The sequence below is a fragment of the Siphateles boraxobius genome, unplaced genomic scaffold (assembly GCF_051911475.1).
Source record: "Siphateles boraxobius isolate OS27281-9 unplaced genomic scaffold, OSU_SipBor_1 48, whole genome shotgun sequence".
NCBI classification, from domain to species: domain Eukaryota; kingdom Metazoa; phylum Chordata; class Actinopteri; order Cypriniformes; family Leuciscidae; genus Siphateles; species Siphateles boraxobius.
In genome coordinates this window covers 4493585-4519102 of record NW_027509119.1, presented here as the reverse complement: position 1 = coordinate 4519102, position 25518 = coordinate 4493585, and the positions used below count along the sequence as shown (strand labels likewise).

The window sequence follows — 25518 nt, the reverse complement described above, 5'->3', positions numbered from 1 at the left end:
AGGTCCTAGTACAAAACTGTTTAATGGAGTTTTTGTCTACTAATATTGTTCATTTTTCACCCTCATGTCATTCTAAACCTGTACGATTGCCTTTTTTCCCCATTCAATTTTATTTAATTTTGGTCTGTTCTTCAGATAAACCTATTGTTTACATTTGAAAGTCTTGTTTATAAAGCACAAGTTTGTATCGTAACAAAACTTATTACACCTTATATTTCTTGCAAGGTTGGAAAAATCTATTGAATTATCAGGATTAAACTCATTAGTATGCAGCTAACAAAAAGGTTAAGATCTGTTGCTCTAATGAATAATGCTCTTACTGCAATTTGACCAAATGTGTCCCAGGAGGAAGCAGAACAAAAAACTTTTATTTTTCTTTCCTGTCTATTCATTTTAATTCGAGTTGTGGAAACAATGACCTTGTCTAGGTCAAGGCACTGGAGATGCAAATTTTTCTCCATATCAAGCTAAATCTTTCAAATAATTTCAATGTACGATGCTGCTCGGGTTTGCTGATATGATCCTGTCAAATACAAATATAGGGAATGAATCTGGAAACCTTTTTATAGATGTAAAGCTGTTTGCCGGCCTTAAATCACCTGTTTTCCTAAACGCTCCCTCCAAGAATAACAATTCGCAGTGGGAAAATATGCTCACTTGCTTTTATGTGTGTAAAAATGAGAACACATTCTTCCTGGCTTGTTTTCAAATGGAAAAGTGGGGAAAAAACAGGTTATTTTCCAGAGTGATGAAACAGACCTCTTTCACACAGCACTATAAGTATGTGAGGTTGATATTTGCTTGTTCTCTGGAACTCACTGTCCAACTAACATGCAATGCCTAACATAACACTACATACACTGCCATTCAAAAATTTGGGGTCGGTAAGATTTTTAATGTCTTTAAAAGAAGTCAGTTATGCTCACCAATGCTGTATTTATTTAATTAAAAATACAACAAAAAAACGTAATATTGTGAAATATTATTACAATTTAAAATAACTGTTTTTGATTTTAATATATTTTAAAATATAATTGATTCCTGTGATCAAAGCTGAATTTTCAGCATCGTTACTCCAGTCTTCAGTGTCACATGATCCTTCAGAAATCATTCTAATATGATGATTTTATGCTCAAGAAACATTTATGATTATGATCAATGTTGAAAACAGTTGTGTACCATTTTTTTTTTTGGGATTTTTTGATGAACAGAAAGTTAAAAACAACAGCATTTATTTGAAATAGAATCTTTTGTAACATTATAAATGTCACCTTTGATCAATTTAATTCCTCCTTGATGAATAAAAGTATTGATTTATTTTATTTATTTCCCCCAAAAAATAAAATTAAAATTCTTACTGACCCCAAACCTTTGAACGGTAGTGTTTAATGTGACAAAAGATTGTATTTCAGATAAATGCTGTTCTTTTGAACTTACTATTCATCAAAGAATCCTGAAATGAAAATATAAATAACCGTTTTCAACACTGATAATAATGAGAAATGTGTCTTGAGCATCAAATCCTCATATTAGAATGATTTCTGAAGGATCATGTGACACTGAAGACTGGAGTAATGATGCTGAAAATTCAGCTTTAAATCACACTTGACTATATATTCACATAGAAAACAGCAGTTTTACATTGAAATAATATTTCACAATATTACTGGGTTTGTTTTGTATTTTTAATCAAATAAATGCAGCCTTGGTGAGCAGAAGAGACTTCTTTTAAAAACATTAAAAATCTTACCGACCCCAAACATCCAGTAATAGAATATTAAAATCTCTTTCTCTATGCTAAACATGTCTGTATATCCTAGAAAAGGGGAAATTGTCACCTTTTACCTCTTACTAAACAATCCTACACTCTCTCTAATGGTGGAAGAGATGCTTATGTGTGAAGGAATGGATAAGCGAGATCTTACAGCAGATTCCCTCGAGTTCAGTTAAAGGTAAACCACGAGAAATGAGAAATGCAATGAACCACACTGCATGCTGGGAGGTAATAAGTGTGTACCATTGATCAAAACAGCTGGTGAGAAATCATCCAGTGTTCAGAAAGTGGCCAGCTTTAGTTTTTCTCTCTTTCATTACTTGTGCAGCGTGAATCAAGTTCTCTAATTATTATTATATAGCCATATTAATATATAATCACAAAAAGTTGTCCACATTATGCAGCCCTACAACAAGCACAACAAACCAGTCGTTTTTGTTTTTATATCACAAATCACAATATCAGACAAATTGCAATTTAATAAATACAAAATTAAAAAAGTAATGATTTAAATTAAACAATGCAGACCTACTACGTTGTCTATAATTCAAGTCCAAATTTGAAGTTGATATAAGTTCCTATACCAGAAATAGCCACCGGATGACACACATTTCATAGAATTATATTAATTTTTTTAATATTTTTTTTTTGTCACAATATCACTCATATCACAAAATAGTCAGCAAATATGGAACCTTTTGACTCTCAGACCTATCCGACGATGTTTTGTCAAGTTTGCAAAATAATGTGATTATAAAATAGTTAATAAACGTAGCAATATGAAACCTGACTCCGCCCACTAGGGGGAGGAGCCTACTAAAAGTTTTCAAAGTAGCGTTTCCGCTTGAGGGATGTTGACAGTTAACGGGTTAAATCTAATTTCGAGTTGCAGAAGAAAACTGTACTTACAGGACGAGGAAAACATTTAGCACTTCAGTTGATAAAAAAAATGTCAATTTCACCATGAACAACGAGAACGCCAGTGTTTTATAATGTTAATTTTAATCATGTCGACATGCTCTTGGATGGTGGAGTGACTCATTTCCTGTGATGTTAAGATGTTCCTGTATGTCAGATAAGAGCAGTGTTTAATCAAAGCTCTGCATCTCCATCATGCTCAGCGCTATTAAGCAGCCCTTCAGTTGTGAAGCGCAGATGCTTTATCTGCATCTCATCATCATGACAATTCCTCTGGTTGCTAGGAAGAAAAGCATTGGAGACCACCGGGGTCTGCTGGAGAACGCTTACGACGGTCTCTAACGAGAGAACAACACGCAAACACTATCCATAACCGTGGCATCAATATGATCCCCTAGAAAGAACAGAAATCCAACAGAGACTTCAATGAGACATGGCTTAGACTCCATTAAGTTTCTTGAGCTAAGAAAATAAATGTGGCATCATTATCCATAGGGATGTCAATTTACATAAATTAAAGCGATCGTTAAAATGAACAATCATTTAATCAATTAATTGCTATCTCAATATGCGACGTGCAAGGACAAGGGGCGAAAACGTTGTGTGGTAACGCAAAGCGGGATGGGCGGTCACCCTAGTGTACACACACCTCTAAACTACACACTCTAATGATGAACTTGCTTAAATCAACCATTTATACGTTTTGTCAATTTAACTATTATCGACAATCAGGGATGTGCAATATATGTCGTCTACGATAATATCATGATTGTTGTTTTAACGATGTGTGAACTGACATTATCGAGTATGTCTCACTTCACAAAAACACTCCTAGAAGAGACCGATACGTCACTATGAGATTTCGTCTATTAAAATGCGCTTATAATGCCTCTAATATTCAAGATAAGGGGGCAAAAATACCTCTTTATGTCTTTTATATTTACATTGCCGTTCAAAAGTTTGGGGTCGGTAAGATTTTTAATGTTTTTAAAAGAAGTCTCTTCTGCTCACCAAGGCTGCATTTATTTGATTAAAAATACAAAACAAACCCAGTAATATTGTGAAATATTATTTCAATGTAAAGGCCTGTTCACACCGGGACGAATTTCACGCGCGATATTCGCCGACGTTTAACGCCTCGTGATTAAACAAAGGGCGCCAATGTGAGTGTGTAATGTAAAACGCCTCGGGTTTGTTTTTTTGGTTTGATGCGCCGCGTCAAAAACTATCCGACCTATGAGATTGGCGCTTTTGCTCAGGTGTCTGGAGCGTCTGAAGTTACAGTAAAACACAACTTGGGAGCGCTCAAACACAAAACGGTCTTGCCGAGCACACATACGTAACGGCGAAGAAGATATACGCCAAGTAGCGTCCACACACTGCCGGGAAGAAGACGAGGAAGATGATGCCAAGATAAATGTAGAGCTGCTGGTCTCGGTGGTGTCGGAACTGTATGACAAACGCGACAGCGACTACAAAAACATTGATTAAAGAGAACTGTTATGGAGAAGTATTGCAGAGCAAATGGGCCTTGATGGTGAGTTTCATTTCACTTAATTGTCTTTCATGTACATAGTGTACATGTCATGTACGCCATCTAATGTCAGGGAATGAATTTGCATTTTCACTCGGCTCATCGTCAGCGAAAATCGCTTGGGTGTGAACACAAAAAACGTGGGCGAATAACGCGCGCCGATATTCGTCCCGGTGTGTACGGCCCTTTAAACAGCTGTTTTCTATGTGAATATACTGTATAGTAAAGTGTAATTTATTCCTGTGATCAAAGCTGAATTTTCAGCATCATTACTCCAGTCTTCAGTGTCACATGATCCTTCAGAAATCATTCTAATATGATGCTCAAGAAACATTTATGATTATTATCATAGTTGAAAACAGTTGTGCTGCTTCATATTTTCGTGCAAACCGTGGTTCATTTTTTTTTTTCAGGATTCTTTGAAAGTTCAAGAGAAAAGCATTTAATTAAAACAAATTATAAATGGCTTTACTGTCACTTTTGATCAATTTAATGCGTCCTTTCTGAAGAAAAGTATTAATTTCTTTAAAAAAAAAAATAATCGCATTGACCCCAAACTTTTGAACGGTAGTGTATACAATTTAATAAAGTCAATCAATATCACACTGAAAAGTGCTGTTTTTTTTCTCCAAAAATCAGCATGCTTACCAATGTGATATTGATTGTATACACCACCACACAGCATATGAAGAATATCAATAAGTGACTGTAGAAGTCAGCAGTCCATGGCAGTCATAACCTGCTAAAGGTCCACAATAAACACACTCAACAAAATAAAGATTAATTATTGTTATCGATAAAATCCCAGAAAATACTGAGACATAATTTTTTGTCACACTTGACAATTAATCGATTGTCGATTAATCATAAGCATCCCTACTATTATGAATACAGCGATGCCAAACATATTTGATGAGGAAGTAAAGGATTTACACTGCAGGACGATGTGTGTGTGTGTGTGTTGTGTCATGTGATCTACCTGACTGGGGTCGTGTGATGGCGCTCTCGTACACAGGGATTCCCTCGCCCACGTTGTTGAAGGCCTTCAGTGTGATGACGTAGTGTGAGCTGGGATCTGCAGGAGAAAGACAATCAAACCCGTTTCTGCAATCAGCTTATGTAGAGGTGTGTTGCCATCAGTTGATATGCCCATAATTAACCCAACTGATACACTATGTGGTCAAATTTGTTTTATACAGTCCAAAAACAATAACAAATCTATTCATTCTCTATTTTTAAAGGAGGTCGTCACCAAATCTTGCTCTCTTGCTTATTGGACCTAATTTCTTAATGACATTGATCGGGAAAGGGTTTGGTTATTACCTCGCAAGTTTTTTGTTACAAACAAGGTCAAAGAAATCTCTTTCAAGATATTGCACAAATTCTACCCTGTCAAACATTTCCTTTGTAAGTTTAAGAAAGGCATTGATGTAAGCTGCTCTTTTTGCTCTTTGCACTTGGAAACAGTTCCCCATATTTTAGTAGTCACGTGAATATGTTATGGTATGATATGTCTATGTTTATTAAGGAAAAGGTACTCTTGTACCTTGTAAATGTAATTTTTGGATATTCAAAGTATGCTAACAGTGTGGTTAAGGAGGCTTTTGTAATTAATCTGTTAATTTTATTAGTCAAATTTCACATTTCACATCCATAAGTGTAAGTTTTCTAACAAAAATCCCCTTTTTTCAGTATTCCTTAAAGAATTTGAAAATTACTTTTCTACTATTCAAGCTGGTACTAATAGAAAAGCTATTAAGACCGTTCATTTATGTACTGTCTTTAAAATCTTGAATTATCATAAATTCATGCATGAATTCTGCATTCATTCATGCATTAATATCTCATGAATCATCAGGAACAAACACGAGTTCAACGTTTTTCATTCATGACTTCATGGATGAACAACACCTTTATTAAAACATTAACTAAGATGAGCACATCATCATGAGTTATGATTTATTACGCATGATCATGATGTTTTCTTTGTTCACAGTTATGCCACCATTAATAGCACATTGTTCATCAGTGTTTCAAAGGACTAGTCACCACTTTAGTTGAGGGGCCACACACATGATGAAGTCATTGATAGATAATGCTTAGTTAATGATGACTAATGTATTTGAATGTCAACAGAATTTGTGTGCTATGACTGAGTTGCGATTGGTCTATTTTGGGGTCTGTCCAATACAGTAGTCATCATTAACTAAGCATTATCTACCAATGACTTCATCATGTGTGTGGCCCCTCAACTAAAGTGGTGACTAGGTCACTGACCTAGACAAAGAACAAAGAAAACATAATGATCATGCGTAATAAATCATAATTCATGATGATGTGCTCATCTTAGTTAATGTTTTAATTAAGGCGTTGTTCATCCATGAAATCATGAATGAAAAACGTTGAACTCGTGTTAGTTCCTGATGATTCATGAGATATTAATGCATGAATGAATGTAGAATTAATGCATGAATTCATGATAATTCATGTACCCTTACCGTAAAGTGTTGCCACATCTTTTGAGTGATACAAAGGTCTTGTACTTTTCATTATTATTTTATTTATTTATTTTTTATGTATGTGTGTTTTCTTTGCTTCCCTGGCTCTAAAATGTATGTTGTATTGTTTTGTTGTTTAATGCAATAAAAAAATAAAATAAAAAAAAGACAATCAAACCCACAGCTCCACTGAGAGCTTCAGACATATTCATCATCCTAGCGGGGTGCAGATTTAAACACTATTATTGATTCTCGCTCGTGTAATTAGATGAATTACGAAAACTGAAATTATGCCGTTTCTTTCTGATTAGATATTTTTTTTCTCTTTTCTTTAAATGTAATTACAATGGGGTGAAGAGAGGGGTAAATCTCCCACTCTCGAGTCTCACAACCCATTTCCCCAGTTCAGTTTCCTTATATTCACTTTTATAGGCAACAGAGCCGTTTAATGAGCGCTACAGTTCTTCATGTTTGTCTGATAATGATGAATGGTGTGAATTAATAACTAATGTGTGAATTAATAACACATGAATAAACAGGTGTGAATGAATGTGTAGAATCATAAATTGAACATGTGACCAATTCAGTTACCAAAAAGTGCAGCGGTATTATTTCAGGTTTAAGGATATGGCGGTAACGTTAACAATAGTTAACATTATTTAACATTTACTAATAATGAACAATACTTCTATAGCATTTATTAATCTTGATTAACGTTAATTTCAACATTTACTAATACATTATTAAAAAAAAAAGTTGTATTATTTAACATTAGTTCATGCACTGTCAACCAACAGTGTGCAACTGTATTTTTATTAACTAACATTGTAACAAATGTATTGATCATTGTTAGTTCATGTTAGTTAATAGATAAACTAATGTTGACTAATGAAACCTTACTGTAAAGTGTTGCCGATAATAGCAATATTGGAAAAAACATGTTTGCAGCACAATAAGATGTTTTTGTTTTGTTTTTGGAAATGTATCATGGTCATAACACGGTATTCTTTGAAGTATCAAGTGCCATCTTTTATGCATATGACAATAATTATATTTCATAGTAGACATCAAAACAGCACAGTATTGAAAATCATTACCATGGTCATTGTATATTTGTATCATAATTTACATTGAGGAATTTACATTGATTCATATAGTTACATCTAAACTATTTTTTTTTTTGTTTGGTTGATTTATTTAATTTGAGTTCAAACACAAATATAATATAAAGTTCAACCTAACTTCATTATGATACACCAACTAAAAATTTCACACAATTTATTATAGTCCTAAATGACAAATAAATAAACAAATAAAATAAATTGTATGTCAAAAAATAAAATAAAAACTTTTTTTGTAATAAAAGCTTGAATATAAACCTAATATAAGTTTTAATTATATTTATTGTTGACCTTTTCATACCTAACTTCAACTAACTTCAGTCTGAATGTTTATATATATATATATATATATATATATATATATATATATATTTTTTTTTTTTTTCATAAACTACTTTAAAAATGTATTTGAAGACTGGAAATATATATTCTTGCCTCTTGAAGCAAATTTTGTAATATATTTATTCATAAACAAACTATATTTTTTAATCTGAAAAAAAAAAAATATATATATATAATTCCTTAATCTGTGCTGTTTTGCATTTAGTTAAAAAAATGTATTGGTGCAAAGCATCATTATTATAACGAGGGGTCTTACTCAAGTTCTCAATGGTGTAGTATCTCTGTTTGTAGTCCACTTTAATGGTCTGTGCGTGAGGGCTGCCGATCCCATAGCCGATACTGTAACCCCTCACCACGATGTCCTGGTTCTCCGGGGGCGTCCAACTCACTACGATGCTGTTCACGAGAGGCCGTACGTGTAAGGAGCTGGGGACGTCCGGCACACTTGTCTCTGAAACCAGACAACGAGCCAAATTACACTTTGTCATCCTGATCGAGCACCAGTTTTCCCAGGATTCTGCCTGTTTTTACCGTCCAGATCGCTCTCAAACGTCTCAGCCGTGGTCCAATCTGTGGCGGGACCCGTGCCGTTCACAGAGATAGCCGCCACTCGCAACATGTATTCAGTGCCTCGCTGCAGACCTGAAAAATATAGGGAAAAAACTCAATACAGCCCTACAAGCTTGGTGAAGTAAAAGACAACTTTATAGTTGTCATTTAATTTAATATTCAACAATATTATTGATCTGCCTGCATTGACACCATTATATGAGAACTGAACTGAGCTGGACAATGACATCACTGTTTTCTCCAGAGCGGCTATATATATAAATTAATAACCTTTTTATAACAAAAATGAAAGCTTACTTAAGCTGGACTGTGACGCTATTTCTGGAAACAAACTTTGTTGCATTATTTTCATGTTATCTCTGTAAAGCAGCTTTGAAACAATCTGCATTGTAAAAAAAACACTATACAAATAGACTTGACAACTTTTTAGGTAAAACTGCACTAGATTTGCCATTTTTTTCATCTTCCTAAGATGTTCTGCGTGGTTCCTATACAGCTGCTCGCCACATTAGCAATAGCAGCAGTAAAGTACTACATCTCAGTCAAACAGTCAGCTCATTTCTCTGGAAACAAACAGAAAGACGCTTCAAGAAAGACGCTTCTGAGACAAAATCCATAACCACCCCGCATCATCATCATCATCATGTGCGACATACTGACCTACAAGCTCCAGCTTTGCCTCGAGTGCTGATTTATACAGTAGACTGACATGAACAACTGCAGTTTGAGAATGCCTGCTGTCTTTAAATAAGCCAGATGTTGTAATTGCTTTAAAATGTTAATAAGCGTGTGCTTAGAGCGTCGAATGCACAAGGCAGAGCTGTTCCTACGGCCTTGTGGGATATAGAAACCCATGTCTTCTTTTAACCCTCCACTGTGAATATCTCATCTCAACACAACTGGAATAGAAAACAACCATTATGCTCTTTGATGCCTAACACAGCATGACACCCATGAAGCTGTTGATATCTATTTGTGATTTCATTTATGTTTTATTAATGGATGGAGTTTGTCACTTGAGGATCTATTTTTGCAGGCTCCTTCCTTTAGGAATATGTCTGAGAAATTAGTTTGTCTACAGACGGTACATGGGAAAGGACTAAGTTTACTGGTGCCTTCTAAAAAAAAATAATAATAATTAACAGCCAATATGGGTTTTTCATGAGTATCAATCATGTAATTAATTTGGTTAACAAAATCAACCAATTTAATTACATGACACACTAATTAATTATTCAAATAGGATCAGGGCGCATGAATTAATGTGTAATTTTTTATGAATTGTGCTAAATTAACAGCTGACAGGCCTATAACATATTTTTGCATTGTCAGCAGATTTTAGAACAGAGTTATTAATCGGCACAAGTGGCACAGTTATTGGTGCCGAGGTCGACGATAACTTGAAAGCCAGCGTTGTGCCTCAACGCGTTCATTGAACGATAGTTATATTTTGGGCGAACGTGAACTGAACGTACTGTATTACTGCCTGATGAACGTTACTGGGAACTCGTTCATTCTGGTGTCAGTTTAACTTCGTCCAATAGGGTGCCAGATTTCTATAGAGCCTTCCAGGCGAAAACCCGGATAAAACACACCGTAAACAGGCCTTAATATGTAGCGGGAAAACACCCAATCTGGCAACACCAGCACCAGTGTCGCACCGCCGCATCCGTCATCAAAACATAAAAGAAGCAAGGAGGCGTTGTATGATCATTTAAACCAGTTTTATGACACAGTCGGTGAGGATGGGAAAAATCGTACATTTCTGTGCAAACTTTCCCCGCCGATAAAATAATTGCTGTCTGTGGTTCAATATGGGCTGTGGCAATAATTTGGAAAAATAATACCTCGCAGCAACATATGGAAAAAAAGAACTCTAAACTAGATAAAACTAGTTCATTTTCAAATTTGTGAACTTTGAACTAGTTCATGTAGAAAGTGAACTTTCCCAACACTGTTGAAAACAATCAAATATCATTAGTCCTTCTGAGTTTGACACGAGCTTACCATCTATGAGCTGATAGAGCTGCGATCCTGAAGTGATCTCCGCCACCTCGCTCTTCCTCGTACCCTTCCTGTAGCGGATCTTGTAGCCGATGATCTCACCGTTCTGAGCATCTGCCGGTGGTGGTTGCCATCTGATCATGATGCTCTATAAAGTTAACAGTTGGGAAAACCCAAAAATATCCTCAGTGTCAGCAATAAACACAGTCGCTGCATCCAAAATCGAATACTTCCTGAGTATATAGTAACAGTACGCCAACCGAGTCGTAGAGCTGAACGACCTCGACTCAAACACCCACATGATCGCATTCTTAAACGACAGCGATTTGGCCATGTCTATTAAACCAAATCTGCGTTTGCACTGCCACTGATCCAGATAAAGCAGTTGTCATGTATATATATGAAACAGCTTCACAAACAGTCTTTTCAACCACACAGTATCATTATTTCCGTGTTACAAATATTCGAATGATCACAGAAGTACTGGGATAAAAGTTTATAGTTCAGATATAAACACTGATGTCTACGGTAGTGATCAAAATAGAGCAAATCACCTTTTGAAATTAACTTAACGCTTCAAATAAAGATTGTATCGATAACATTGTTACACCAGTCACCTACTGACTGGTGACGACAAGTGACTGTTAAAAAAATGAATCATTGAATCATTTATTCAAGAGATTCATTCAAAAACGCTGATTCATCCAGCAAATGAAACAAGTCTTTATGAGTGAGTCGTTGAATCATTCAATAAAAAAATTCATTCAAATTAATTAAACATTTGAAATAGACTATAGCAATTAACATTTAGCCAGAACCTCTAGTAAATTAGTTTGTTTAGTTGTCTGTTCAGAATCATGATCTCCATTTGAAACAAAAAAATCATGATTCTCAATTTATCCAAAATCGTGCAGCTCTTCTGAGTAATATGACCCAATACATATTATTCGAAAAAACAGTAGGCGAAAAGTGACCTACTACTTTCATTCAATGGACACTTTACTATCCCATGATGCCGTGAAGCCACACAACTGACAGCGTGGGTCAACATGGCAATGACAAAATGGCGAATATAGTACGTCCAAATTTTATTCACAAAACCCATATTCATACTATACAGACATTCTTTTTAAACGGTCGCAAACAAAATTTAGTACCAGTATGAGATTTCGAACACATTGAGTATATTAGCTGTGTTATATAGCTCTGTTATATCTATTAATTAGAGTATATAGTATATTCCTCCGGGCTTCTACATGCAAAGCCATAGTAATAAGCCTGAGCACAGGCATCTAACCCTAAGTCATTGTCTCCCCGAGGCATCCATTACAGAACATGATCGTCTTCCACATAAAGCATGTGTAAGTATATCAGTCCTGCAACAGAGGGCACTGGGAGAGCAGTGGAGGCCGGCCTGCGCCGAAACCCATGAATAATAGATAAAGCTGTGAAGTGTAGAGGAGCCTGAGGGACTGAAGCTCGGGATAGATGGAGGAGGCCTGCAGTGCATGCTGGGATAATGAAGGCTGCCCAGCGTGGGTGGGGAATTAATTAATAGTATCCACAGTTGCCGTGTTCACGGCCCATGAGGGAATCAACCCAATTAAATCTGCACCAAGTATGCAATTACTGTATTTCAATTTTCTACCAATTCCAGTTTACCCCGCTAACTGCTGCTTGTGTTTTCAGCAAAAACAAACTTGTTTTAATTGACTTATGGGTCACTGGGGTGTGCAAGGTGGTACCAGAGTGGGCCTCATATACTAAGTCACTGTGTTCATTACACACACCCAGATTGAATTCCCCCCGTCTGTTGCGTAGCCGTGCAAGGGGACCCGATACAGTCCGTAGGATCCCGCTAATTAACCATCTTCTCATGCAATATACAAAACTGAAAGAATAAAGCTTCTGCCTGGGACGTAAAGCCTTCGTTATTATTCAGAGCTAATTACTGAGCCATAAAAACCATTACAGGCTTGAAAGTGTGTGTAACCACAATGCAAATAGACTTTAATACTACTGGATTGTTACAGTTTTGTGCTGTTACGATGCTAGACTGCTAGTAACTGCTGAACAGTTACTGTGCAGTTGCTAGTGTTTAAAGGGTTTAGTTCGGCGTTTTACAAGTATAGCCCTGTTTAAGATCGTTTCTGATTAAATCGAACGGTTAAGATTAAAATTTGGACACATGCTGCTGTCCCAAGAATTTTAGGTTTTTGTGTTAGCACCCCCTCCCCCCCCCCCCCCCCCACGTATACAATGGTTTTATAGGGGCACTGGAACAATCATTCATATAAATGCATTAAACTTTAGTTTACAAAGACGTGAAACTCACCGAGTGGTCTGGGGTGTTCACTGATATGCTCACACTGCAAAAGATGCTTTCCAACAGGTGTTTTACCATTCGTTGTAAAACTGTCGACCTATTTTTCCAACGCCTCACAACCGGACATTCTTCCAAAAACTACGATAAAACCTGTTGGAAAGCATCTTTTGCAGTGTGAGCATATCAGTGAACACTCCAGACGACTCGGCGAGTTTCACGTCTTTGTAAACTAAAGTTTAATGCGTTTATATGAATGATTGTTCCAGTGCCGCTATAAAACCATTGTATGGGGGGGGGTGCTAACACAAAAAGCTAAAATTCTCGGGACAGCAGCATGTGTCCAAATTTTAATCTTAACCGCTCGATTTAATCAGAAACGATCTTAAAACAGGGCTTTACTTGTAAAACGCCGAACTTACCCTTTAAGTCTTGACCTATTGATGGGTTTTTTTAAAGTATTTGTTGAATGCTGAATGTATTTCTACCACCCATGTACATAGTACACTCACAGCAGGTGCTATGTACTATATAGCAAATCACACTTTATTGTACAGGCCTGTTCCAAATGTACACACTATGTACTTATTACAATAACTGGGTACTAACCCTGAACCTAACCTTAACCCCTGGAGTTGCTGTATATTACCCAGTACTTTCTTGGGTAAGAATGCTGTAAGTGCACGTACTGTACAATAAAGCACAACCCAAATATCAACAGCTTGATTTTTATATTGTCAAAAAATTTAAACTATAATTTTGGCCAGCGATATATTAACTCTTTCCCCGCCATTGAAAGAATTTTCCGTCATTTATTACACAATTCCCCGCTATTGATGTCATTTTCTGTCTCTCTCCTTCTGAAAGAGTACTGAAAAATAAAACGCTGAGTGGACACTTAAAAAAAAAAAGAGTTAAAAGTTGCACATATATATATATATATATATATATATATATATATATATATATATTATCGCCCAGCTCTAATCTGCTAAATGCAACTATAATGCATGAACACTGTTTATTATTAGTAATAGAAAATAGTGATGTTTATGTTTATAATATGTCTATAATTAATACAAATACTAATAATACTTTTTATAGTGGTTACTTGTAAAAACATCTATTCTTTATCACTGGCATATTTTGGCCATCAGTGTTTTTTTATTAATCATGTCTTTTTTATTATTTTATTTTTTTATTATTATTGTGAGATTATTATTATTATTATTATTACTGTTGTTGTTGTTATCTGTATTGATGCTTTGGGAATATTGTTTCAAAATAGTCATGGCAATAAATAAAACAATCTATAATGTTTTGGTCCTTAGATATGGCTTATGTTCTTCATCCTAAATCTTCAAACAAGACTCTTTGAGAACTGAGGTGCAATTATATTACGGGAAAATAAAGTGTTTTTTTATTTATTTTACCATGGATGCATGTGAACCTATTGTACGAGATTACAATTAGGAACTTTTAAAATCCCATAATGGGGCACTTTAACACTTAGGCTTAGGGGTTTGTTCAAACTCTAAAAGTAATTATTGCCTTAGCAAACACCATGAAATAATAGTGCTAAATGCATTTTCACAGCCCGAGACGCTAGCTTCTCTATATATGACTACAACAATAAACACACTCATGAATAAAAACAACAGGAGGAAGACTCATATTCCCCGGCAGCTAAACAAATATAAATTGTATCTTGAGAAAGAGGGGGAGGAGAACGCAGAAGAAGAATTAATGAGGATGTGAAGCTTTGTGACAGCGCACAGATGTGCAGTTAAATCTCAGCAACAGATCATCGAATCTACTGTACACTTCACTGTTCACGGTCATACAGCCTTACCTTCGAGTTCAGCACTTCAACCGTCATGTTCTGTGGTGGAGCGCTGGGGACTGAACACAGGGACCACAGGGTTACTTAACAACTGAGATTTATTATCCACATTTATTACATGGGTCTACTGCATTCTGATTGGTTGATGCCAGTACTGAGCAGTCAAACAGTTTTATATAACGACCACTAAACTATATATTTAACTATTGTCAATGGCTACTTTCATGTTTCTCAAAGCACTCCACTATGGCATCTACTGTATATTCAGGGCTTGACATGAAATGTGTTGCTCACCAGCCACTGTGCAACACAATTTTGACATCGATACCATGGGGATAAAAATCGCATAGATATTTTTAATATTATCTCATAATTTGGCAGCAGGTTTTTTAGGCTGCTGTCACTTTAAGATCAAATGCGCGGATCCCTTATACTGTTATGCTGCATTCACACCGAACGCGAATTGAGCGTCAAATTCGCTTCTATCGCGTCTAGTTGGACGCTTGAACATTTTGAATCCACTCGCGCGTCCAATTTACTTTATAAAGAGTGCTTGAAGCGAAATAGACGCGCGTTCGAGGCGAAGTCCGCTTCTTGTGGGAGGGGCGAGTGCTAGGCGGTTGTCTGTTTCCAGGATGGCTGATGTTGATCGAGCATTCATCGAGAGAGTCAGCGCTCTGTATTTTCCCTGGAGAGCAGAACAGCGGGGTAGGGGTCATCGTCGCCGTACTGGGGTCCAGAGGCGTTCCCAGTTCGGCGAGTTTCACCATTTGCTCCAGGAGCTGTGCCTGGACGACGGCCGCTTTCAGCGGTACTTCCGCCTGTCCCGCGGCCAGTTTGATGATCTGTTGTCCCGCATCGGAGCGAGGATCACCCTCCATGACACCAACTACAGGCGTTTATCACATCACTTCACCATGTGACAGCAGCAGGCTGCTCCTGATTGGTTAAAGCGGTGCGAACAGACGCCAAAGTTCAGATTTTTCAACTCGGGCATCAGACGCGAATTCTCTTCAAACGCATCTGATGCTTCGAATGCACAAATAGCACCAAATAAAATCACTCAAAATGCGGTGTGGGCCTCATATACTAAGTCACTGTGTTCATTACACACACCCAGATTGAATTCCCCCTGTTTGTTGCGTATGGGGTTGCCAACTTCAGAAAAGAAAAATGCGGGACAATAGTGGGGGGGGTTATATATTTACACACAAAAAGTGCCGCTCTAGGCAATTACCTAGGTCGCCTATATGGACGCGCCGGCCCTGATCGTGGTTCTTTACTGGATCGAACCGGGAGCGAAAAGACACCAGAGGATTCTGATTTAAATGATTTGTCCCAAAAGAATCATTAATTCTCAATTTAGAGTTTGTTATTCGTATGGTCTGATGCGCGTGAGTCTGGGCTGTGATTGGATGATGACCGGTGTCGTGATCGTTCTGAAGTGTTGTGTTGATGTTGTATCAGTTAGTGCTTAGCACTCAATAAACAGGACAAGTGCGGTCCCGTACGGGACAAATAAATTAGGCCCAATAATCGGGACGTCCCGGCTAATTCGGGACAGTTGGCAACCCTAGTTGCGTAGCCGTGCAAGGGGACCCGATACAGTCCGTTAATCCCGCTAATTAACCATCTTCTCATGCAATATACAAAACTGAAAGAATAAAGCTTCTGCCTGGGACGTAAAGCCTTCGTTATTATTCAGAGCTAATTACTGAGGCATAAAAACCATTACAGGCATGAAAGTGTGTGTAACCACAATGCAAATAGACTTTAATACTACTGGATTGTTACAATTGTCTCAATTCCCCAATGAGTTGAAATCGCGTCCATTGTGCCGCGTTAAACGCGTCTAACGCGTCGCAGGACCTCCTTTATATTGACTTAACATGGAAGTCACTCGCTCCAGACGCTCAATTCGGTGTGAACGCAGCATTACACATGCGTTTCCTTTCTCTTAAGTTTACGTTCACTTAAAACATAAAGACTGGCATTTTGACATTATTTTGTGTGTATTTCACTGTTTAGGCGCAATAAGCAGCAAAAAAGAACTCAATTTAGTCCTGAGAAGCGGCTTTATGTGCGCACACAAAATCTGCGGGAGTGAGTAAAAATTATCCGCAATACGTGCAATCCCACGACGAGATTCAAGCCTTGTAACACCAACAATATTCATCAAATGAAAGGAGCGAGTGAGGAGAGGCGGGTTTGTGTGTCACTCGGAGAGATGAGAGAGAGAGAGAAAGCGCAGCTGGTATCGTGTATTTATTCAGCGGAAAATTAGTATTGGAAGCGTTTCAGATTTTTAACCGTTTAACCGATTTTTGACAACACTACATTGATTGCACTTAGTTTATTTTTTCAGATGCCTTTTTAAAAGACTACAATTTAACAATGTATGTGTTCTATCAAAAATTAGGTAGTGTAGGAGTGACTGTTACACACCACTGCTGAAATCGGGTGTTAATGTCAAGCCCTGCCTATATTCACACTAACACACTTTAGAAAAGCTAGCTGACTCAATTTCACAATAACCGTAAGAAAAATGGCCTAATTTTACAGTGAGCATAAAACATTTAACAGATGGCTAGAAGCCTCCGAGTCCCAGTTGAAGTATATAGTAATAACTACAAAATACAGTTTCATGGGAGGTAACAAACCGGTAATTCACTCAGCATTGACAGGTATGGCATTTTTGGATCCTGCTGATACAACAGGGATATACTGTAGATGATAGTTGGTTTATTGCCTAGTAGAGCTATACCCCTTATCATGGTTATTTTGAGGAGCAAAATAAGTGGATGAGTGGTGGAAACTGACTAGCAAGACGAAGCAAAAAGAGAAGATTGACTATAAGTACCATCCGAGTATGTGCGCACAGAGATGTCCTCAGTGGAGACTCCAGGTCCATGTTTGTTATACGCCACCACTCTGAAACTGTACTCTGTGAACTTCTTCAGTCCAGTCATGGTGTAGGACAGCGTGTTCACATCCAGATCCTGAGGACAGAGAGACATGGCAGCTAATGGAGTTATTATACACAGAGACTGCACAGATATAGAAATGTACATATTTTGACTGATACTGATAATTAGACATATTTTATTATATAAATATGATATAAAAATACATGTGTATGGTGTATGTATATATTATAATTTACGAATACTTGAATAATATATAAATGTGTATATATATATATATATACACATTTTTATTTAAAAAAAATTAATTATTAATATTTTTATTAATAATTAAGATGTATGTATTTATTTATCTTGATCTATGATTAATTAATTAATATTATTATTTTTGCACATCATTGTAAACCACACTTTAGATGAGAATATAAAAATACAATTGTATTACAGATTAGTAATCAATTATTTAAAATACTGGATTAAATTTCATTCATTTTTTATACAATTTTTAATAATGAATAATTAATTATATCTTTTTAATTGTATCTATTTATTTGTTAATGTGTCTTGGTCTATGATACATTATTATTATTATTATTTTACATCAATATTTTATGAGTTGCTTTATAGATGAATTGAACTGATGAACTGAATCACAATTGAACTGACTTTAGCTGAACATTGTTCACACGTATTATCAAATACCACAATGCTTTATCCACACATGAACGATATTACAGAGGCTGGGTGGAGATGGTTTTAGCTAGCGCTACCTGCTCAGTGTCCATGCCCTTCTCCATGTGGTAGATCTTGTAGTTTAGGATCTCTCCATTGCCTATGAGGGGCACGTCCCAGCTGAGACTCACTGTGGAGGGGGACGTGACCACTGCATGAAGGTTTGGAGCGGGACCAGGAACCTGGACTATTACATAGAAAGAATGGAGAAAAATGAGAGTGAAATGAGAAAAACAACATTATGAAAGCAGTGTGTGTGTTTGTGTGCGTGTGTGTGTCTATATATATATATATATATATATATATATATGTATGTAATTGTATTTTTTTAAATTTTATTTATTGTTGTATTTTATTTATCATTTATTTTTTATTATTTCATTTCATTCCATTTCATCATTTCATTTAATCTAATTTTTATTTGATTTCATTATTTGATTTCATTGTATTGTTTAATGAATCTATTTTTTTATTACATTTCATTATTTAATTTAATTTAATTTCACCATTTTATTTAATTTCATTTAATTTATTTCACTTCATTTCATTATTATATTTCATTATTTAATTTCATTTCATTTATTTCAATTAATTTCATTATTTTATTTCATTATTTCATATTTGATTATTCCATTTATTTCATCATTTCATTTAATCTAATTTTATTTTATTTCATTATTTAATTTCATTGTATTGTTTAATTAATGTATTTTTTCATTTTTTAATTACATTTCAGTTAATTTCATTATTTCATTTCATCATTTTATTTCATTTCATTATTTTGTTTCATTATTTCATTTAATTTCATTTATTTCACTTCATTATTTTATTTCATTATTTCATTTATTTGATTATTTAATTTATTTCATTCCATTTCATCATTTCATTTAATCTAATTTTATTTTATTTTATTTCATTATTTAAATTTCATTGCATTGTTTAGTTAATGTATTTTTTCATTTTTTAATTACATTTTATTTCAGTTACTTTCATTATTTAATTTAATTTATTTCATTTCGTTATTTTATTTCATATTTCATCATTTCATATATTTGATTATTCCATTTATTTCATTCCATTTTATCATTTCATTTACTCTAATTTTATTTAATTTCATTATTTAATTTCATTGTATTGTTTAATTAATGTAATTTTTTTTCATTTTTTAATTACATTTCAGTTAATTTCATTACTTCATTTCATCATTTTATTTCATTTCATTATTTCATTTCATTATTTCATTTTATTATTTCATTTTATTACCGGTACCTTTTGTCTGTCACTGTTTTTCTCTGATATGTCCACTGTTGCTTAGTCAACCTCGTTTGTAAACCAGTCACGCCAATAAAGCGCTTTGAAATGGACTTGAATAGAGAGAGTGAGATCTCTCATGACAGTGGTGTGTGTCGACAGACACCTCTGGCAGAAAGCAGAATAACACACACCAGCTCAGGCTGCAGGATTGACGTGATTTCATTTGCTCAGTAGAGCGGAGAGGATGGAAATGAGATTCTGTGTTGTTTAACTTCTGTTTACTTGCTAGGGTCATGAATCATTACATTCAATTATAGGCTCAGACGAGTGTCCGTTAAATCAGTTGTTTTCCAACACGCTCACGACTGACATGCCTTCAGGGACTCATCATACAGAGCCAATCGAAGCTGAGCTCTACATTAAATGAAATATAACTCAAATAGCATGGACATTAAACATAACTTATTATTTAATGCAATTAGCTGTAATAGAGTACTTTTTGATCCACTTAAGCACATCTTTATATGTAATTTCATAATTCTTCTTTTATTTTTGAAATATTGTTAAAAGGCCTGCTGCTAATTGTACTGACAAATTATAATAAAATAACTATATGTGCTTATTATAGTTTAGTGTGTTATTCAACAAGTGAGTGTATTTCTTTAAAGCACAACAAACGACTATTAAAACAATTATTTAAAATTTTGTTTCTTAATACATTTAAGTACACAGTTTTTTTAACTTTTTTAACTTTTTTAAGTACACTTGTAATTTGTAATTAAAATCAATTTCAAATTGCACTTTTTAAAAGTGTACTTAAATGTATTAAGAAACAAAATCATGACACTTAAGTGGCCTTTTATAGCATTCATATTATATTATCTGCAAGGTTTTTATATATTTTGAAGAGTTGAAGTGTACATTAAATACAATTAAGCACACTTTTTTTCACAAGGACAGGGATTGTCAAGCCCCAAAATTGACGAAACAGAATCATTCAAACGGTTCATATGGTTCACACACTATATTCCAAGTCTTCTAAAGTCATACAATAGCTTTAAGTGAGAAAGACACTAAAATATAGGTAATTATTTGCTGAAAATCACCACAAAGTGTTCACATGGCTTTAGTAGACATGGAAAACAGCTCACAAATATTGAACTCCTTCCTGAAACATGACAGTCTCTCCGGTCACTTCAGTAAACACACACACACACACACACTTTCACTGTAATGTGAAGAGCAACATGAACGGTCCTCATAATATCTCCTATTGAGCTCCACAGGGGCTTGAACCACTTCACCACACGTCTGCAACAACTCTATGACTACATTCATCCAGTTATGTTTACACTGAACCATCTTTCATATTCAAGCTCTAATATAAACAGCATTCGATGTCTTACATGAATCATTTTGCAAACTTTGATCGCGCGTTTCTGGCATCTGAGTGAGAAATCGCTTTATCTCAGTTCCACAGACATTCGTTCTGTCCCAACATCAGCGGCTGCTTCCGATACCGGGATGGGATTAAGTGCGTTCTACGAGTGTGTGAGTGTGTGTAGATCTCCACGCAGCAGGATTCCCGAGAGCGCAAGATTCCCGCTGACACACATTATGAAGTGTCAGAGCCAAGGACACACAGAGGCGCAGGACTGACCCAGAAACGGCGTCTCCTGCGCTGAGTTCCAGCTGATAATGTTTCACGTCGATGGAGTCAGGCCATTTACCCTCAAGAGGCATGTTTGCTTAAAAGTCAGCAGGTGTTTACCGTGTGCGCTTACCTCTATGATGAGATTTTAAACTGAGGCATTGGAAAGAAAAACTCCAGAGAAAATGTTCTGCATAATCTCTAAGGCCCAACACACACTCCAGACAAGTACGTGAGCGTAAACACTACGTCAGCTTGATTTCATGCATTGATGCCCACTGAAATTTGTCAGAGCGTAATTCGTTAAAGTCCCCCTGTGGTGAAAATCAAGCTTTTAATGTTGTTTATATGTCTCAGTGGTGTTTTTAATATGCTTTAAGACAAATCATGTGCAAATTCATAAGTCTAAGAGAATAAGAGTATTTTCTCCTTAAAACTGCAGTGAACCAAAGACAGTCTCAAAAACACGGTTTGAAATCGCTGGTGTTATTGACGACACAAACTACCTTGTAACCAATCAGATCAACGTGTGATCGTCAACGAGTGGATCGCTGAGTGAGTGAGGGGAGGCGGGGCTCATTTGCATATTGATAGAACTGTGTTTACTAAATGAGGCAAGGGTAAATATGTAATTTTGGTGATCAAAGATGAGTTTGAAATAAATGTATTGACTACAGGGGGACTTTAATTCAGTAAACATCAAATTGTAATTACTCCATGAATCTCATTAGGACATATTCTGATTTGATAAGTATGTTAAAGCTACACTGTGTAACGTTTGATCCTCTAGCAGTTAAAAATAAAAAGGGATGCATATCGCAGAGAACATTGTGTTGTTTGTGCTTCGGCTCTGCTCCTCCGCACGGATGAATGTGGTTTGAGACTCTGGTGAACATCTTATAAGAGCGGATAGACTAATAAATAACAGTTTCTTTGTACAACTGGCAAATGCATGTCGCTTTGAATGAACCATGGTTATTTTTTCTCGTTCAAGCATTCAGCTTCAAGCTACTCCCTGAATATACAAGCCCCACGGACCCACTTTATATTAAGTGGCTTTAAGTACTATGTACTTAGATTAAATGAATAATTTGATACAATGGACTTAATATGTACATACATGTTTTTTACATTACTTACATTTTTAAAATACCAGCATGTAATTACAGCTGTAATTAATGTATGTAATTACATTTGAAATTACACAGTTGACCCTTCCCTTACACCTTAACCCAGCCTTAAAGATACCCATACCACACACACCTGACCTTAACCTTACCCGTATCACACACACCTGACCCTAACCTTACCTGTATCACACACCTGTCCCTAACCTTACCCGTATCACACACACCTGACCCTAACCTTACCTGTATCACACACCTGTCCCTAACCTTACCTGTATCACACACCTGTCCCTAACCTTATCCATATCACACACACCTGACCTTAACCTTACCCGTATCACACACACCTGACCCTAACCTTACCTGTATCACACACCTGTCCCTAACCTTATCCATATCACACACACCTGACCTTAACCTTACCCGTATCACACACACCTGACCCTAACCTTACCTGTATCACACACCTGACCCTAACCTTACCTGTATCACACACCTGACCCTAACCTTACCTGACCCTAACCTTACCCGTATCACACACACCTGACCCTAACCTTACCTGACCCTAACCTTCCCCATATCACACACACCTGACCCTAACCTTACCCGTATCACACACACCTGACCCTAACCTTACCCGTATCACACACACCTGACCCTAAACTTACCCGTATCACACACCTGTCCCTAACCTTACCCATATCACACACACCTGTCCCGTAACCTTACCCGTATCACACACACCTGACCCTAACCTTACCCATATCACACACACCTGTCCCTAACCTTACCCGTATCACACACACCTGACCCTAACCTTACCTGACCCTAACCTTACCCGTATCACACACACCTGACCCTAACCTTACCCGTATCACACACACCTGACCCTAACCTTACCCGTATCACACACACCTGACCCTAAACTTACCCGTATCACACACCTGTCCCTAACCTTACCCATATCACACACACCTGTCCCGTAACCTTACCCGTATCACACACACCTGACCCTAACCTTACCCATATCACACACACCTGTCCCTAACCTTACCCATATCACACACACCTGTCCCTAACCTTACCCGTATCACACACACCTGACCCTAACGTTACTCGTATCACACACACCTGTCCCTAACCTTACCCGTATCACACACACCTGACCCTAACCTTACCCGCTTACCCGTATCACAGACACCTGACCCTAACCTTACCCGTATCACACACACCTGTCCTAACCTTACCCGTATCACACACACCTGACCCTAACCTTACCCGTATCACACACACCTGACCCTAAACTTACCCGTATCACACACACCTGTCCCTAACCTTACCCGTATCACACACACCTGACCCTAACCTTACCCGTATCACACACACCTGACCCTAAACTTACCCGTATCACACACACCTGTCCCTAACCTTACCCGTATCACACACACCTGACCCTAACCTTACCCATATCACACACACCTGACCCTAACCTTACCCATATCACACACACCTGACCCTAACCGTACCCGTATCACACAGACCTGACCCTAACCTTACCCGTATCACACACACCTGTCCCTAACCTTACCCGTATCACACACACCTGTCCCTAACCTTACCGTATCACACACACCTGACCCTAACCTTACCCGTATCACACACACCTGTCCCTAACCTTACCCGTATCACACACACCTGACCCTAACCTTACCTGACCCTAACCTTAACCGTATCACACACCTGTCCCTAACCATACCCGTATCACATCTCAATAGCAGCAAAAGTGTTTTACAATACAACATGAACACAATAAGTACATTTTACATATTTTTCAATGTAAGTACATAATACTTAAAGCCACTTAATATAAAGTGGGATCGCAATTTCCCTCAAATTCCATCTAAAATATACTCTCACCGGCCACTTTATTAGGTACAGCTTGCTAGTACCAGGTTGCCTTAAGAACTGCCTTAATTCTTCATGGCAATGATTCAAACAAGGTGCTGGACACATTCCTCAGAGATTTTGATCCATATTGTAATGATAGCATGACGCAGTTGTGCAGATTTTTCAGCTGCTCATCCATGATGTGAATCTCTCGTTCCAGCATATCCCAAAGCTGCTCTACTGGACTGAGATCTGGTGACTGTGGAGGCCATTTGAGTATGAACTCATGATCATGAACTCATTGTAATGATCAAGAAACCAGAGATTTGTGACATATAGGCGCACATTAATAACATGCTCTTTTAAATAAAAAAATAAAATACTGCACCATTGACTTTAGATCAGGTTTCAGTTGGTCAATGGCTCAGTCTGTTTCAGTTCCTCAAAATTGCAATGCACCAACAATGCGCCTGAACACCTGGTTTTCAGACCAGCAGCCCATGGGCGCACAAATGGGCGCAAATGCATTTGCTATTTAAACAACGTAGCGCAGGACGTGAAAATGAAAACTGTGTCGGGCTGAAATTAGCAAAACAACCTTGCGTCGCGCCTGGTGCTGCATTGCACTAGGGGTGTGAACCTACACTAGTCTCACGGTTTGGTTCGAATACGATTATCATGTCATTGATTCAGTTCAATTCGATGTGCATTACGATGCACTCCATACTCAATTTTCAATTTTGCTTCAAAAGTGATGTGTGCGTGCGTGCGCGTGTGTGCGTGTTTGCCTGTTCGGGAAATCGCAGTGACAGAAACAGTGACATTTCAGTTTAAGTTTCAAGGGAGTAAAGTCTGTTTATGCCATTAAGAAAATGAAATTCTGTCAAATCAATTTTGTTTTAAAGAAATGTTCATTTAAAAGCAGCACTCATTCATCAGTGTATAATGTTACCCTAGAGATGTGCGCATCAACCGTCGCCGAGTCCGCTGTCGAAAGTGACGATCATCCATTTATA

General features: G+C 36.8%; 1 protein-coding gene across 10 annotated transcripts in view; it reads right to left on the bottom strand.

Annotated features, from left to right (window-relative positions):
* The window catches only part of neo1a (neogenin 1a), a 207095-nt gene that overhangs the window by 12798 nt on the left and 168779 nt on the right, over positions 1 to 25518 (bottom strand). For all 10 annotated transcript variants that reach the window (XM_077201654.1, XM_077201658.1, XM_077201655.1 and 7 more), the window contains exons 10-16: positions 18622 to 18770; positions 17788 to 17926; positions 14937 to 14986; positions 10765 to 10909; positions 8719 to 8829; positions 8444 to 8638; positions 5206 to 5301 (exon numbers count right to left, since the gene is read on the bottom strand). In XM_077201654.1, the coding sequence (XP_077057769.1) occupies positions 5206 to 5301; positions 8444 to 8638; positions 8719 to 8829; positions 10765 to 10909; positions 14937 to 14986; positions 17788 to 17926; positions 18622 to 18770 (885 nt within the window). The remainder of the gene's footprint in view (positions 1 to 5205; positions 5302 to 8443; positions 8639 to 8718; positions 8830 to 10764; positions 10910 to 14936; positions 14987 to 17787; positions 17927 to 18621; positions 18771 to 25518) is intronic.